A 16,525-nucleotide genomic window follows, 5' to 3' on the forward strand; every position below is an offset into this window, starting at 1 on the left:
AATTAATAAACTGAAGAAACTTCATAAATCCAGAACAACCCCAAACTTGAGGCCTGGTGCCTTCCAGAGGTGTGACCACCCTGCTGCTGAGTCCGGCAGGCAGAGCTTGAGTAGGACAGAGCGAGATGCTCACTTGTCCTTCCGGCACTAATTCAAAAACACAGAGAAATAAAACCTGGAGCAAAGGAGGCTCAGGGGGGACCTTGTGGCTCTGCACAAGTCCCTGACAGGAGGGGGCAGCCGGGGGGGTCGGGCTCTGCTGGCAGGGAACAGGGACAGGAGGAGAGGGAACGGTGCACCAGGGGAGGCTCAGGTTGGACACCAGCAGGAATTTCTACATGGAAAGGGTGATTTGACAATGGCAGGGGCTGCCCAGGGAGGTCTGGAGTGCCCATCCCTGGAGGTGTCCCAGGAAGGGCTGGAGGTGGCACCCAGTGCTCTGGGCTGGGGACAAGGTGGGCATTGGGCACAGCTTGGGCTCAACAGTCTGGGAAGTCTTTTCCAACTCAAATGATCCTGTGAAATGAAGAGTTCTGGACCAAGCCAAGATTTCCAAGAAATAAGTTCAGCTTCTTGCTTTCCTTCCTCCCCCCTTTCAAGGCAGACACTTTATTTTTAGGGAGCTAATGAAGTAAGATGCTTACTCACTGTTTTAACAGCCCTCCCCACCACTTCTGGCTGATCTGTATGCAGACTACTTCACCACGAAGTACTGAGGGTATAAAGCTGAAAGTAGTGCTAAAAAAAAATATATATACATCATTATTGACTCTAACAGCATTATTAATGTGCCATAATGCACAGCTAACAAGAAGCACAATCAAGAACATCCAAATTGATTTTTAATATTAAGAAGTCCATTAAGTGAAACACCCTGGATGCAAGGAATAATCACATCACCCCGAGCTCTCAATGCTGGCTCTTGCAGAAAAAGTAAGATGCTGATTTAGACTAACACAAAACATTATCCAGAGGCAGATGTTTTGGCATCTGTCTTGTGGCAACTCAGAATCACAAAGTAAGTGAGTTTTGATGTTCCCTCAGACCTCCTGCATTTCACTGGGGGCCACTAAGGAGCTGTAACTTGGCTCTTGCTCTGGTGGGGCTCCAGGCACCATCCTCCAGGAAGGCAAGGACAGCATTTGAGCATTAGCTGTGCTCACCCACGTGTGCCTCCAGAAAGGACGTGAGCACTCGGAACTGAGCATAATTCAAAACTGATTCCACACGTGATTTTTCGAAAATTTGCAAAACCTCCAGCACTGCTATGTAGAAAACGCACCCAGGGGTCTGCTGGGTAGGAGAAGGACAAGAGTTAAAGGCTGGAGGGGAGGAAGAACTCGTCCAGCTTATGGTCAGTGCTGGCAGAGCATCAGCTGTGCATGGGCTGGTCATGAGTCAGGCCAGATCCTCCAGCCGAGGCTCCCCAGGAGAGAAGTGACCAGAACTGGCAGTGCTGCAGCTCCACGCCCAATCCTGGCTGATGTCCCTCCATCCCTGCCCATCACTGCCCCTTCCCTCGTGGCAGCACTGCCACCCACCCCATCCTCAGCCAACACTGCCCAGGGTCCAGCCTGCCCAGCACCACGGGGACAGTACCGACTCCATCAACAGCAAGGACAGCCTCAGAAGTCCCGATTCCAGCCACAGAATCCCGAAACACTTGGGGTCAGAAAGGACCTCTGGAGATCATCCAGTCCATCCCCCTTGCCAAGGCAGGGTCACCTGGAGCAGGGCACACAGGGACACATCCAGGTGGGTTTGGAATGTCTCCAGAGAGGGAGACTCCACACCCTCCCTGGAAGCTGTTCCAGTGCTCTGCCACCCTCATGGAAAGAAGTTCCTCATGTTGAGGCGAAACTTCTCATGTTTTAGTTTAGTCCAGCCAACACACACACAGCTGCAACATCCCAAACACCACAAGCTCAATCTGAAATCCAGCTTGTGAAAGAGACTTAGAAACCCTGAAGTCCTTCCCAACCCAGCACTCCAGGCTAAACCTGCGCAAATGATGTCAAAGCCCCCACAGGGCCAATTTGGTGCTCCAGGAGATCACAGAGCTCCCTGTGAACATCCTCGAGGCATCAGCCCCCCTGCTTCCTCAAGCCTCTCCCTTGCCATGGCAGGGAGCTCCTATTGCACTGAGCAGAACTGTGCAAAGAGGGTCTTTTACTAAGCAGTACTACAGCAGTGAGCTTAATGGCACAGCCAGATTTGAATGAGCATTTCAGTGACTATAAAAATTCAGGTTCAACACACAAACTCCTCTTGCACTGCTGCAGAAACAGGATAAAAATGACACAATTCACTGCAACACCGAGCTCATGATGCAAAGCGAAGGGCCTAAAGCAAGGAGGAAATGAGGTGATGGGAAGATGCTTTCATTTCCTACTGTTCTTCCTCCTCAGGATTTCACAAAGGAAAACAAAAAATTCCTCTGTTGCTTTCTCAGGGAAGCCTCTGGAATGGGAGAAAAAAGATGAAGGAGTTTGGGGCTTTTTACACATCAAAACTTACTCAATTTATTTTTCTTTGCCATCCCCTTATTTGTCTCTCAGTCTTTCAGGCTGTCTCCAACAGCAAGAGAACAGACCCGAAGTCAAACAATCCCTGAGGAACATGTTCTCCTTTCCCCAAACGGACACCCAGAGAGAGGAATGTCCTGCTGAGAGCCCCAGTTTGACTCACCAATAATTCCCCCCTCTCTCCCAAAACAACCAGGCTATCCCAAAAATGGGAAATCGGCGACGCTTTTCCTGAATTTGTACCTCACATCAGAATCAGGGGGAAAACGTCACCATGGGAGCGAGTCAAACAGCACTGAATGCACTAAAAGATAAGAGCAGCATTTTGCAAAAACAGGGAAAAACTGTTTTTCTCCAAACCAGGGGCAATCACATGCTCCAGGCTGCTTCCAGCGGACTTGGCTCAGCCACTGGCCCTAACAAAGGGTCACTGTCCAGCTCCCTCTCAGCACCAGCCCCTTCCACCAGCACTGGGGCAGCTCTCAGAGAGGAGTTGATATCCCTGTAATTCTGTTTTTCCCACCTCAGGGCAATCCTTTGAGCCCACACCGATTTTTACGTTCATTCTGGAAGAAATAATGAAAAGTAACTGATGTGATCCCACTATTCACTAAAGACCCAGCATCACATTTTACTCCATACATTTACAGACTTCTGGGAAGTCAGGAAAACCAGGGTAGAGGGACACCCTAGGTCTCTGCTTCCAGACACTGAGCTCCACAATTCTGGCACAATAAGAACCTACAGGTATATTCACCACAATTCACTTTAGCACAAGTTTATTTAATAATTCTAAAGCCTCTTCTAGTCTAACTGCAGAACATTCCGAGTTGGAAGGGACCCACAAGGATCATCAAGTACAACTCTTTTTTTCATTATTATTACTTAAATTAGTCAATGATTTTTTTATATATATAGTGTAATAAATTAATATTTTGAAGTTGATGTAGCCCAGTAATCGATCCTAGATGTACACAGGAACTCCCAGGTGAGAACTTGGTTCCTTAGCCACTGCTAAGGCACCCCTCAGCCTACTGAAACACATCAGCAATAACCCTTATACCTACTTCCCTCACTGCCCTGAGCCTCAAAATTGCCCTTGTTAATTCAGAATAGCTCAAAGCCATAACTCCTTCCTTCCCAAGCATAATCATCCAAAGAAAATGGATTTTAAAACCACCCTGATGGTCACATATTAATGCCAGGAGGGTGGCTAAGGTGCCACTAACCCAGCAGTAACTCACTAACCTCTGCTATTAAAAAAAAAAAAAAAGAAAAAAAGAGTATTTTGATTATTGTTTCCTCCTTTTTGGCAGGTTATTTTTCCAGCATCAATCTGAGAACTCCCTGAAAAGGGGTGAGGCATTAGCACCCAGCACATGCCCGCTGGCAGCCAGGGAGGGCAGAACAGGAGAGCAGAGCCAGCTCCTGGCTAAGGAGCAGATCCGTGCTGTTCCTGGAAACAGCAGCTTAAGGGGACATATTCAGGGACATATTTCCCTGCCATGATTCCCAAAATCTGCTCCAATGTCTCTATTTGGAAAGCTCCAACAGGCAGCACAAGTTTGTGCCAGACTGGACAGTGTAGCTTTCACCTTAAAACATTTGCTTCCCTCACTGAGAAAGTACTGCGTTAATCTAAAATTAGTGGGTATTTCTCAACTGTTCAACTCCTCTCCACTTGCAGGATTCTCTACCTCAAACTGTTAAAAAGCCAAACTGTTGACAGCCAGCACACTGCACACTCCATTCATGGCCAGCAAACCAGCTCATTTTTGATCTATAAATCATCACACATTTGCACTGGGTGAGGTTGGTGCAAGCATCCTCTGAGACACTGCTCAGCAGTGTTGGAAAAGGCGGGGAGAGCATTTGTGCCATTTTCCTGGAGGAATCTAACTCACTCCTCTTGCTAAGCAGCCTTCAGCCTTCTGGAGAAAAACAGTTTCAACTTCAGAAACGTTTCTTGCTCCATGAGTGGCCCAAAAGCAGGAGGCTGCTGCTGCATGCAAAGGTAACAACACAAAAACCCTGCCTTGTGCAGGTGTGGCAAGAAGGGAAACACAACTGTAGAACTCAAGACTTCATTAATGATCACCAATATTTTACTTTCTACTAAGTTTACCCAGGCATTTCTGAGCCCATCTCCTCAGCACCTAAGCTGGCATACAATTATTTCGGTTCCCCTCCACAAAACTATTTTATATTTTCCACACTTTTTATGTAACTGTTATGGAAGCATCAAGATAGAGTTTTACAAATATAATACATGAACTCCTGGTCTTCCAAGTTTGATTTAAGAACAGCTCCCAGATCAGCACGCTGTGTTATAGATGGTATCACACCCAGACTGTAAAGGCTTGCAGTTATCCCAATATTTTAAATATTCAAGCCCTACAATTATTAAAACTTCTGGTTTTTGGCCAAGAACACGTTCACTTTCGTGTGCTCTAACTGTGGAAACTGCAGCTGCTGCAGGAAGCCCAAATTGTACTTTCTGTGTTTAAGACAAAAGTCTGAACCAGTTCAATCACTCATCACAGCCCAGTAAATAAACAGAGGCCTCCTCTGCAGCCCAAGTGATTGATAAAAATCTGTTAATAAATCATTTCAAGAACACGTTCAACTAGAAAATCAAACCAGAGTTGAACCCACACAAAACTTCCAACAGTATCAGCAGCACCATAACGGAGTCATTCCCTCAAGTCTTTACTAAAATGTGCTGATCTGCCTATATCCAGTCTTTATTTTTTGGGAATAAGAATCCCCACCCCCCAGAGCTCAAAGCAAGATACTTTAGTCACTCCCTGAAGACTCAACAGATTCTCAAAGAAAGTTTGGGAGATTTTTCCCAAAAAACTCTGTACTAATCTTAAAGGTCTTTTCCAACCTTCATGATTCCAAGATCATCAAATCCAACCACCAACCCAGCACCATGGTCACCACCAAACCACGTTCCAAAGCACCACATCCCCACATGTTTTGGACACTTCCAGGGATGGGGACTGCACCACCTGATGGGACCCCACTCCCAGTTTGTGGCTGCAGCCCTGGTTTAACCAAGCCTTTGCCATCATCTTGCATAAGCACCACCTCCACCAACATCCCAAAACTGGGATCTAGCAGGAGACAGACCAGACAGAATCCAAAGTCCAATTCCCACAATCAGCATTTTAGAGACAGATCAAGACCTTATAAAAAAACTCCCTCAGCCATGAGAACCTCCTGGAGCTCTTCAGGACAGCAATGGTCAGCATTAAAGCAATCCCATCTAACTGCAGATGTCCCTATGAGCCAGATAAACATCTCATGTGCTTTTTTTAATCCTTTTAGAGTCTTAGGTACAGTCAAATGCTCAAGAACATGACCAATAAATAAACAAAGTGTAGTGTAATAAATACCAAAAGAGTATTTGATACAGAGCCAGAAAGTTTGGGGTTGGTCTTTTGTCCCGTTTGACTCACACACTATGGAAGCTACTGTCCAAGAAATACCTCTGCACCACAAAAAATATCTGTTCTCACCTCCAGCCACTTCACTGGGAGCAAGGACAATTGTTTTCTCACCAAAAAAGCTCAATGATTGAAATCTCTGGAAAAAGGATCCTTATCCACTGCTTTGCCACATGTCACTAAATTAATTTCAGAAAGGAGTCAATGCCAGGTGTTTGTCAGGCAGTCCCAGTGCTCCAGGCATTCTGAGCTGCTCCTGTGCACGCTCCTGCCACTGCCTGGGAAGTCCAGGACAAAAAGTTTGGTTCCTTTATGCCCAGCTGTCAGTGAGCAGCACCAAAAAAGTGCAGAACAGCCCAGTGGAGGTGACAGAGAGGTGGGACACAGACTGTCAGCACCTACAGAGGCATTGCTGACAGGGTGGCAGGGAAGGGCAGAGCTGGATCCTGCCACACACACTACTCTAATTGGAGTACAGACTAACTCTAATTGGAAACAGAAGCCAAAATAACTCCAAAATTTAAAAAAACAAAAATGCCACAAACCACCTTTTTTTTTTTTTTTGCCACCAGTTTGAGTCACATCATTTACCCTTCACACTGGAAACTTCAACATCAATCTACAGAAGGCAAAAAACACACCAAAAAACAAAAAACCAAGCCCACAAGACACACCAGGCTCAGACAGGAGGAAATAAAATAGGCTCTCAAGTCCACCTTAGATTCTTGGTCTAAGAAGCACCAGGAAGGTGATGGATTGATGGAGACACCAACACCTACCAGTCATGGCAAGAAAAATGTAACAGGCAAGACTTGAGAAGGCACAACAATGGGAAAAAGGGTGAGCAGGAAAGAAGGAATTCCAGCAGGGATGACAAGGCAACAGCTGATGTTGGGAATCTATGTATAAGGACAAGGTAAGAGATATAAAGGGAAAAAAAAAAAAAGACGTCTGACACCAGGCAACATCACCACTACTTTGGGTTACGTAAAGCATATTAAAGGCTTCAGTCTAAGCATTATTTTCTATATTAAAGCTACAAATGAGCCATGGATTGATGCAAAAGAACAGGAATTTTCCCATAGCACCCCAAAGCAGGAGGAAAAAGTCAATCAAACGAGAGCTGCTGGACACATCCTCTTTTAGCTCTTTCCATTACTTACAAAACAATAATTAAAGGTTTCTTTCTTCCATTTTGATGTTAGTTGTCACTCATACACTCTCATTTTGAGAGATTAACCTCATATTTATCAACAGAAACATTCCCACAGGCCCTTATCTATAACTTTTCCTGGCCCAAGTGACACATTTCACCATATCTCTGCACAGTCACTAACTAAACTGCAGTGCAAGCCCTCCTTCAGAGGACAGCACTGACAGGGCATTCCAAGCCACTGCCCTGATAATCCCCAGCCATGGCAGGGGCAGGGTTTGCTCACTGGAGTCATATGCACAGCAGATTTTTCTGAAAGCAAGCGTCCTTTTAAACCATTCACCATCTGCCTCAAGACTCAGAAAGTCAAATTCTCATCAGCAGCTTCCATCTGGCTCAGCACTGAGAGATTTCCTGTATCAGGGTCTACAGGAGTACTTTTTACATTACCAGTTGCTTCCACTTCATTTCTGATACACACACACACATCGCACACTCTGCATGAGGCAGCTCCTCAATAAAAGCACCCAACTCCGTGCCCTGAACCATTCCCTGCTGCAAAGGTTTTTTCCTGCAGACCAGCTGGCACCATTAGGAGGATGTTAAAGGCTAAAGCACCAGCTGCGAGGCAGGGAAGCTGCTGGAGACAGGTGAGAGTGGAGCTTTCCATGATCCTGCACCTCTGCCCCCTCCCAGAGGCACCAGCAGCACCAGGGTTTGCCATGCTCTCCCTTAATTCTGTTTTCTCCTGTTTATTCCATGTAGAGAAATTGGGAAAACCCTCCTAACACAGCACAGCTGAAGGTCTTAGGTTTGGGTGCAGCGTGGCCTCATCCCCTCCCTGTGGGTTCCCTCCTCCCGGGCTATTTGGGCCCCAGTCCCTGCACAGATGTTATTTTATTCCGTCCAGCTCCGAGCCCAGTGACGCCAGCACTTCCGTGCTTTGTTTGGATAAGCAGGAGAAGGAAGGCAGAATAAACACAAGCACCTAAGGCTGCACTTCCAGAAGGCATCTGCATGCCTGAGGAGGCTCTCAGGTATTTCAGAGGCTCTGTGCTCTCTCCAGTCCCAAGTGCCCACCAGCACTGCCAAATTTTCCAAATGCTCCAGGAAGCTCTGCCAGAAGCTGCCAGGAGCTCCATGAGGTTCCTCCTCAAGGAACACAATTCCTGATGCCCCCACTGATAGGCTCACCACATTTTAAACAACTGCTAAAAGCAATATTTGATATTGCAGACTTAACACCTTTTGATTGCAGATACATTGCTTCGTCAATTTTTACAGGGTCACAATACATCCAGTCACGCCTGGCAGCTTTTTTGGCAAGTGTTGGCTTCATGAGGAGTACCTCAAGAGATAAGAACAGACAATTGCCCTGCATACACCACAAGACTGGCTGATTTTCCAATGGATGGGGGAGTTCAGCACACTTTTGGTGTCCCTTACTCTCCCACAAGTGTAAAAGCCTAATCAAAATACTCTGTTTTTAAAGGTATATAAGTTATTGCAAAGTCTTGACCTGTCATGGTCAACAGCTTTTCTTTGGCTCAGATTATGATTTGAGCTAGCATTTATATGGTCGTGAATATTGGTTTTGGCGACCTCTAAGGCAAAAAGACCTGTTCTATTATCAGCCCTCCCCACATGGGACTCCTCAGGGATAACAGGGTTTTCCCAAAACCACCACACCTGCTCAGCCTGGCAGCTGCTCCAGCAGGTTTTCCACCTCAATATTCAATCATTTGTGCAGCACATCCGTGAAAGTGGCACAGTTACTGCAAGAGCAGGGATGGACAAACAGAGTGCCTCAAAAACCCAAGTGCCTACAAGCACAAACATTGCTTACGTACAATTTTGGTGCCATTCCTGTTCAGAAATTACACAGCAAATCCTGCACCACTCACTTGTTGGTATTTTCTACTGGCGAACACAAAGACATTTTGCTACTCCAACGCCCTCAGGCAAAATCAGCCACCAAAACCGTCTGCAAACGTGTTCTAAAAAGGGTTGTGCTGAAATAATAAAAGCAGCATTCGAAATAAGGCAGCAGTGCTAAAAAATGTCACGCAATAAACCCCAAAATTCATGTATGGCAGCCAATAGTTGCTTCAGTTCTTCATCCATCTGTTTGTTTTGTCACGTATATGGTACATGATTACACATAATAGTTCTCAATGCAATTATTTCAGTTTAGTTACAAAGCTATATGGAGCAGAAAAATATTTCCAGAGATATTTCACATTTTTGCTGATGAAACTGAAATGCAGCAACTGCTGCTTCTTGTGTTACAAATCTTCACATCAGAAATCAGATTTAATGCACAAATTACATAAACATGGCCAGATAACACTATAAAATATATAAATGTTTTCACAACTACAGTCTGGAAAGGGAGATAAAGTTTCAGAATTACATGAATTATCTCTTATTGAACATTTCTTTTGTTTAGGTCATGATTTCAATTCCACACCCCCCCTCCCCCCGCAAGCTAAAAGAAGAAAGTATTCCAGTAACTCATTAAGGAATTCATTAAAGCCTTACTCAGAAAATGACTATTGTCAGAACAGCTTTGGGGGCACCACAGGCTAGAAAACAGAATTTAAAATGCTTTTAAGTTTAATTTAAAAAAAAAAAAAATCTGACTTGTCAGTGGTCCACCTCCCTGGCAAAGCAGACCCGTAAGGAGGAGCAGCTCCACTGAGGGTTTTGAGGAAGTTTTGGACTTGAAACAACACAAAGGGGAGAGGCAAAACCAACATCTTTGATGGAGTAAATTCTTTAAAACTGGATTAGAGGCAGTTCCTTGTTGGAGCTTCCATTCATTAACAGGAGTCAGCCCCAGCTATTTATCTACAGTTGGACACATCCACAGGTATTTAACAAGAGGTATTGGATTTCAGTCCTGCAGGACCACTGAAGAATCAGACAAAGCAAAGGATCCTCCATGTGCTCGACAGCCAGCGCTGGACAAACTCCAGAAACACCAATATTTAAAGGAAAAATTACCCCAACCCTTGTTCCTGTAGCTGCAAGCTGACAGAGGGGCTTCCTGGAGAAGGTTTGCCTTTATGTTGCCTCCAGTTTATTTTCCCCTTCCCTGAAAGCTTTGCCTTTGGAGAAAGGAAAATGCCTTTATAACACAAAGAAATCTCTGCCAAGTGTGGCAAACAGCCCAAATTAGCTCTGTTTGAGTGCACCCAAGTCAAGCACTTACAATATAACCGATGAAGGGATAATTACAAAACCCACCAAGGTGCTACTTGAAATCAGAGAATCCCAGAATGGTTTGGGTTAAAGGGACTTAAAGCCCATCCAGTCCCACCCCCTGTGATAGGCAGGGACACCTTCCACTATCCCAGGGTGCTCCAACCCCATCCGATCTAGCCTTGGGCACTTCCAGGGATGGAAATACCAAACGAAATGCCTTAAATCAACCCCCAGTGACTACTGTCATTGCCATACCTGTGTACCACGTGAAGTGTAAAACCTCACTTGTTTTCTACCTCCCCTTTTATTTTCTAGGAACAAGAGTAAAATTAACAGCTGAAAATCCCCTAAACTGACTGAAAACTTCCTTTGCAAAGTTCAATAAAAGCTCTGTATTATGGCCCTAGGCTGCTGGCTACCTAATGAAGTCAGTTGTGCTCCATGAGGAAAAAAAAAAAAAATAATTCCTGGAAAATCCCATCAGGAATCATTTCTCAGAACAATCCCAGCTTGTAATGTTGTCGCTGGCCTGGATGAAAACAAACAGGAGTCCACGCTCACTTCCACTTATCTGGTATCTTTATCCCTCTCCAATCTGTTGTTTGCAACAAGTGTTTATTGACAGAGAACAATAGTGGCTGCTGAGTAAACTGGGAGGAACCGAGCACATGCCTGCAGTCCAACTCAGGTCATTCCTGCAGGAAGAAGCCTGTTACACCTTCCAGCCCCTTCCCTCTGCTTCAGGGGATGCCAGGGATGGGGCAGCACGGAAATGCATCCCCTCAGCAAGCAGGGAATTAAAGGGTTTTGTAAAATAGAATCATGGAATGGTTTGGGTCAGAAGGGACCTGAAATCCCATCCCATTCCACCCCTTGTCATGGGCAGGGACACCTTCCACTGTCCCAGGCTGCTCCAAGCCCCATCCAGCCTGGCCTTGGGCACTGCCAGGGATCCAGGGGCAACCACAGCTGCTCTGGGCACCCTGTGCCAGGGCCTGCCCACCCTCACAGCCAAAAATTCCTTCCCAATATCCCATCTAACCTATTCTCTGCCATTTAAAAGCCATCTCCCCTTGTCCTGTCACTCCATCCATCATAAAGAGTCTCTCTCCATCTTTCCTGCAGCTCCTTCAGGTACTGGAAGGTCACAATGAGGTCACCCCAAAACCTTCTCTTCTCCCGGCTGAACAATCCCAATTCTCTCAGCCTTTCCTCACAGCAGAGGGATGTAACAATTAAAACCCTCATCTCAGTGTTCCTGGGGAATGTTCTCTAGGAAACTGAATCTGCATGTGCTCTCTCCAACACACTGATCAATGCAGCAGCAAATCTTCCATGGACATTTTACCTTTCCATTTTTACTCCATGGGTTTGGGATGTGTCACAGCACGGCCCTGCTGTCCCTAACAGCAGTCACCTGTCCTGTCCTGCCAGGCAGCTCCAAACCTCACAGCACAGCAGCACTAAAATCACTAAGATGCATTTCTAAGATGCATCTTCTCCAATTTCCTTAAAATGTTTCCTTCCCTGCTCTAAGGCACAAGTACACACAAGATCATCACCTTAAACAAGAGTCTCCATGTGCCACCACAGCTCACCACAGCCTGGACTGTAACTCCAGGGTTCCACGAAAGCCTTGTATCTGTCCAAAAGCATCACAGTCCTCCCTGAAGAAGCAGAAGTGAAGCAACAGTGCTTGGCTGTAGGATTTCCTGGGCTTTGACCAGCATTCCTCTTCCCAAATTTTATCCCCATTCAAAGGGCATTGCAAGAGCAGAATTCAGCTGCAAAACTTTTAAATCATGATCACTGTATCATCACTTAGTCCACCAACTGGTTAAACCCTCCCCTAATAACCAAATAGATAAATTTCTATGTACCTGGTTTGGAGGTACTTCTATAAACACCTCTGGCAAAGCTATCCCGACCTCAGGCACTAAAACACCCTAACCATGAAGTGTGGCCAACATCCCAATGTAAATCAGGCCTGTTACGATCTGCCACGTTGGGATGTGCAACAGAAACTCACCAGGAACAAACAAAAATCCTGGAACTCATTGAATTTGGAAAACACCTCCAAGACCATCAAGTCCAAGTCCAATCCCCACCTCGTCACCCAGCCCAGAGCACTGAGTGCCACATCCAGGCATTCCTTGGACACCTCCAGGGACAGGGACTCCAGCCCTGTAACTCGGAGTTCTCCTTTTACATCTGACCATCCAAGGGCATGCAGCACTAATTTTCTATTTTACCATTTATTCAAATGAAAAAAAAAAAGGACTAAACTACCACAGTAGTGGTCTAATTACTCCATAGGAACACAGAGCTTTGGACATAGAGGCATTTTAAATATGGTATTTGCAGTCACCACAGTAGTACCAGTTCTACCTCCCACTGCAGCTCTCAGCCCAAAGGAAAAAGAACAGCAGAATTCAGGAGGATTTGGAAGCTGCCACAGCCACTTTGCACCACCTCAGAGGTGCTGGTCAGGCTCCCAGACTTCCCAAAGCAGCTCTTTACATCCCTTCTCCCCTGGCAGAAGGAAAACCACCAAAATTACAAATTTCACATCACACTAAAAGCGGTGAATATGAGACCGAGCAGCCACACTCCACGGCCACTCGGTGACACCGAGGGGACACAAACAGCTCTCAGGACTCTCTGGAAGCCTCTGGTGTCCCCATGGAGGAAGCCACACACCCACGTGGTCCTCCCCACACAACCACACTCCTCCCCACCAGCTCAGGGCAAGGGATGAAAGGCAGGATTGAGATGGAGGACAAGGATCTGCAGCACTGGGAGCAGGGAAAAGCCTCTCCAATGAAGGCGATCATTTCCCTGTTCCGCATGGCTCCCCATATGGTAACCTAATATCCGTATTATCCCATTAGATCCACACCCATTCCTCCTGCAGCCTCCCCTGAACTCTCTCAGGAAGCAGAGCTGAGTCACGCTCTCAACTGCCTGCTGAGATAATGCCTCTGCACAGAGGCTTGGGGCAGCAAATTCACTTTACTCGAGTGCAGGGCATCCAGAGCACCCCCAAATCCCACTGTGCCACAGGAGGGAGCGCTCCTTAACACACCTGTGTCCTACCAGCTTCCACTACTGGCTTGTTGGCATAATTTGTTCCAGCTGCATCACAGCCAGCAAATCTTCAGGTCTTGAGATGTTAAGAAAACTCTGTTGTGCACAGGGATAGACCAGAGGAGCGGAAAAAGGGATATAAATGTATTACATAAGCACATGTGCATATTTCAAGTATACACACCTCTATATATAAACATTTATATACACTTCTGAGCTCCCACAGCTAGGACATAACAAACATAACCACAACACACACCTTCCTGATATTTCTGCTTTGGGATAGCCTGCATACAGAATCCCAGAGTATCTGGGGTTGGAAGGCACCTCTGGAGATCACTCACTCCATCCCACCTGCAGCAGGTGACACAGGAATGCATCCAGGTGGGTTGGGATGTCTCCAGAGGGGGAGACTCCAAATCCTCCCTGGGCAGTTGTTCCAGGGCTCTGCCACCCTTCATGGAAAGTTCTTCCTCGTGTTGAGGTGGAACTTCTCATTGTTTAGTTCATGGCCATTGCTCCTCATCCTGTCACTGGGCACCACTGGAATGAGTCTGGCACCATCCTTCTGGAGATGTTTGCATGGACTGATGAGATACACAAAGTCTGCCACATTGTGTTTCACTAAGTCCCATTAGCACTCCTATTAGATATTTTCCTCACTGTCAGACAATACTGAGTCAACATCAGCCTCCAGGACTGGTCATGGCAAACAGGAAGGAAAATATTTTCATGTCCGAATCCTCAGGTTAACAGGACCCTCTCCAAATCTGTTTGGGACTACACAACCGTTGCATCAATTCTCCACAACCTCCAGCTTTCACCAAGCAGCAAAAAATAAAACATCAGAAAACTCACAGTGCCCCTTCTTAACAGCATAGAGGTCCATAAAGCACATATAATCCAGCTGAATATCCATTTTCTTAATGAGGACATCAAAAAGAAGCTATCCCTCCCAAAGCAGCACCTAACAATGGCATAGGCCAGTGAATCCAATGTTCAATTAGTTCTAAATCTCATCTAATCTCCGTGCAACACCACAGCCACTTTCAACTCTCACACCTCTGTGACTCAGCAGAGAAATCCCCAAGTTTGGTGAGGATCTCAGCTTCCTTGCAGGTAAAAGAAAACAAACTATCAGAGAAACACAAAGCTATCCTAAAACCATGACAAGCTTCTCTGCAGAGCAGTGGACACAAAATACCAACTAAGCACGAACGGAGCACATCACCTTGTGCTTCTTCAAACTGGGATACAGGGGTCTTATGCTTAAATTACATTTAAATCCAGTTCTCTTACTACACATGCAATCCCCCACGCTGGAGAGCCAAGTACACCTAGAGCATGCTATAAAACAATCAGTCTATTTCACACTTGTCTCTCCTGTCCTTTTCAAATCAATTTCAAAACATTCCTGGAAAGCCGGGCCCGGGCAGTCACCCCCACCAGAGCAGCAGACACGGAGTTCCTGCGAAAGAGGAACTTGCTTTCGAGTGTCACTGGGTTGGAACATCAGCTTATACTACGTGACAGTTCAGTCATTCCAAAATACCCATCCCACACCACCAGGCAGATAATCTGGAAACTTAACGAGCGACTGCCATCAGCTGCATCTCTGCTTCCCTGTGTTCGTCCTGCATCCCCAGCAATGGAATTACCCACGGGTCTCACACAGTGTAACCGGCATTTACTAGTAATTTTAAAAAGTCAAGCTGTGGTTTTCTAAGGACATGCACACAGAATTTTAAATTAATTCCTACAATTCACTTAAGTTTTACTCAGACCCCAAAACTCCCTTCTTCCTGCTCTCTTTGTTTATGAGGTTTAGCTGTGGGTTTCTATGAAAAGTTGTTCTTCACAATCAATCCAGCCCAAGAACTGTGGTGGACATTGAACTTCGTGTTTCCAACGTGAATAGTCAGATTTATTATTTCCTTCCCCCAGACAAACGCTCATTCATGCCAACAAAGTTTCCTGCGCCGCAACCCCAAAATAAAAGTCTTTACTCAAAACGCAACATCTTTAAACTCAAGATAGGCCCTCTCGGCACAGCCCTGCCCAAACCTCACCGGGGTTTGGTCCTGTTTAGTTACAGCGGGGATGTTTTAGCCACCAGCTGGGAACAATCCCCCTCTGTTCGAGACGGACGGAAGGAGCGGAGTAGGAAATGGATCCCAGGGTGCGCGGAAACCCCTCATCTGTATGAGCATCACACTCCGTGCACAGCCCAGAGCCTCGTTCCTTACACCTCCCACGGAGGGACAGCACACAGGGCACACGGTGGGCTCCCAAAGGAGCCAGCCTTGGAAGCGCATCCCGCTCCGCCGCCTCCAGCGCGGGGAGCAAGAGCCCGACACGAAAACAACTCCGAGCTCCTTCGCTCCGCGCAGCGCTCGGGGAGCGACGGAACACAGCGGAGCAGAAAGGCAACTTCTCCCAGCGGGGCACGGCGTGCCCGGACAACTCCTCCAGTTCCTGGGAGCCAGGAGGAGCCCGGCGGGGAAGGGCAGGAACCGGAGGGGACTCGGGGGGACCGGGGGACACGGCGCTCCATCCCGGCCGCGGAGTGGAGCGGGGAGCCGGGCAGGGACGGGGAGGCCGCGGCCGGGGTCGCCCCTGGGCGCAACAGGCGGGAGCGGGGCGGGCGCGTCCTCACCTACGCCGTACTTCTCCTCCCTTTTGGTGGGCACCCAGCGGGTCATGGCGCCGGGAGCCGCCGGGATGCCAGAGCCCCGCTCCCTACGCCGCCATTTTCCGACCGCGGGACGGGAAAAGTTTCTCCCGACGGCGGAGTCATGTGGTGCGGGCGGAGCCAGCCCGGCCCGGCCCGCCGCCCCTCGCCCTCCGCCCTCCGCGTCCCCTCCGCTCCCGGCGGGCGTCCCGGGCTGGCGCCGCGGCTGCTGCCAGCGGGAAGGGCTCCCCTACAGAGAGGCCGGGATGGGGTGGTGGGCGCTGCCCATCCCCGGTTATGTACCAGGTGCCTCCCCGCCTAGCCCCGATTGCGTTCCAGGTGCGCCCGCTTGTGCTCTCCGGAAAGTTTCTGCTTGCGCAAAGCCGGCGCTGCTGGCTGCGTCCGACCCGGAGATGCGGCTTTAAAACAA

At 47.4% G+C, this 16,525-nt stretch overlaps 1 protein-coding gene across 2 annotated transcripts in view; it reads right to left on the minus strand.

Moving 5' to 3' along the window:
* Positions 1 to 16,209, minus strand: part of DOCK1 (dedicator of cytokinesis 1) — a 264,142-nt gene extending 247,933 nt beyond the window's left edge. For both annotated transcript variants that reach the window (XM_032117142.1, XM_032117143.1), the window contains exon 1: positions 16,081 to 16,209. In XM_032117142.1, the coding sequence (XP_031973033.1) occupies positions 16,081 to 16,126 (46 nt within the window). In that variant the 5' untranslated portion in view covers positions 16,127 to 16,209. The remainder of the gene's footprint in view (positions 1 to 16,080) is intronic.
* Positions 16,210 to 16,525: the final 316 nt, after the last annotated feature.

Source organism: Corvus moneduloides, chromosome 8, assembly GCF_009650955.1.
Source record: "Corvus moneduloides isolate bCorMon1 chromosome 8, bCorMon1.pri, whole genome shotgun sequence".
NCBI classification, from domain to species: domain Eukaryota; kingdom Metazoa; phylum Chordata; class Aves; order Passeriformes; family Corvidae; genus Corvus; species Corvus moneduloides.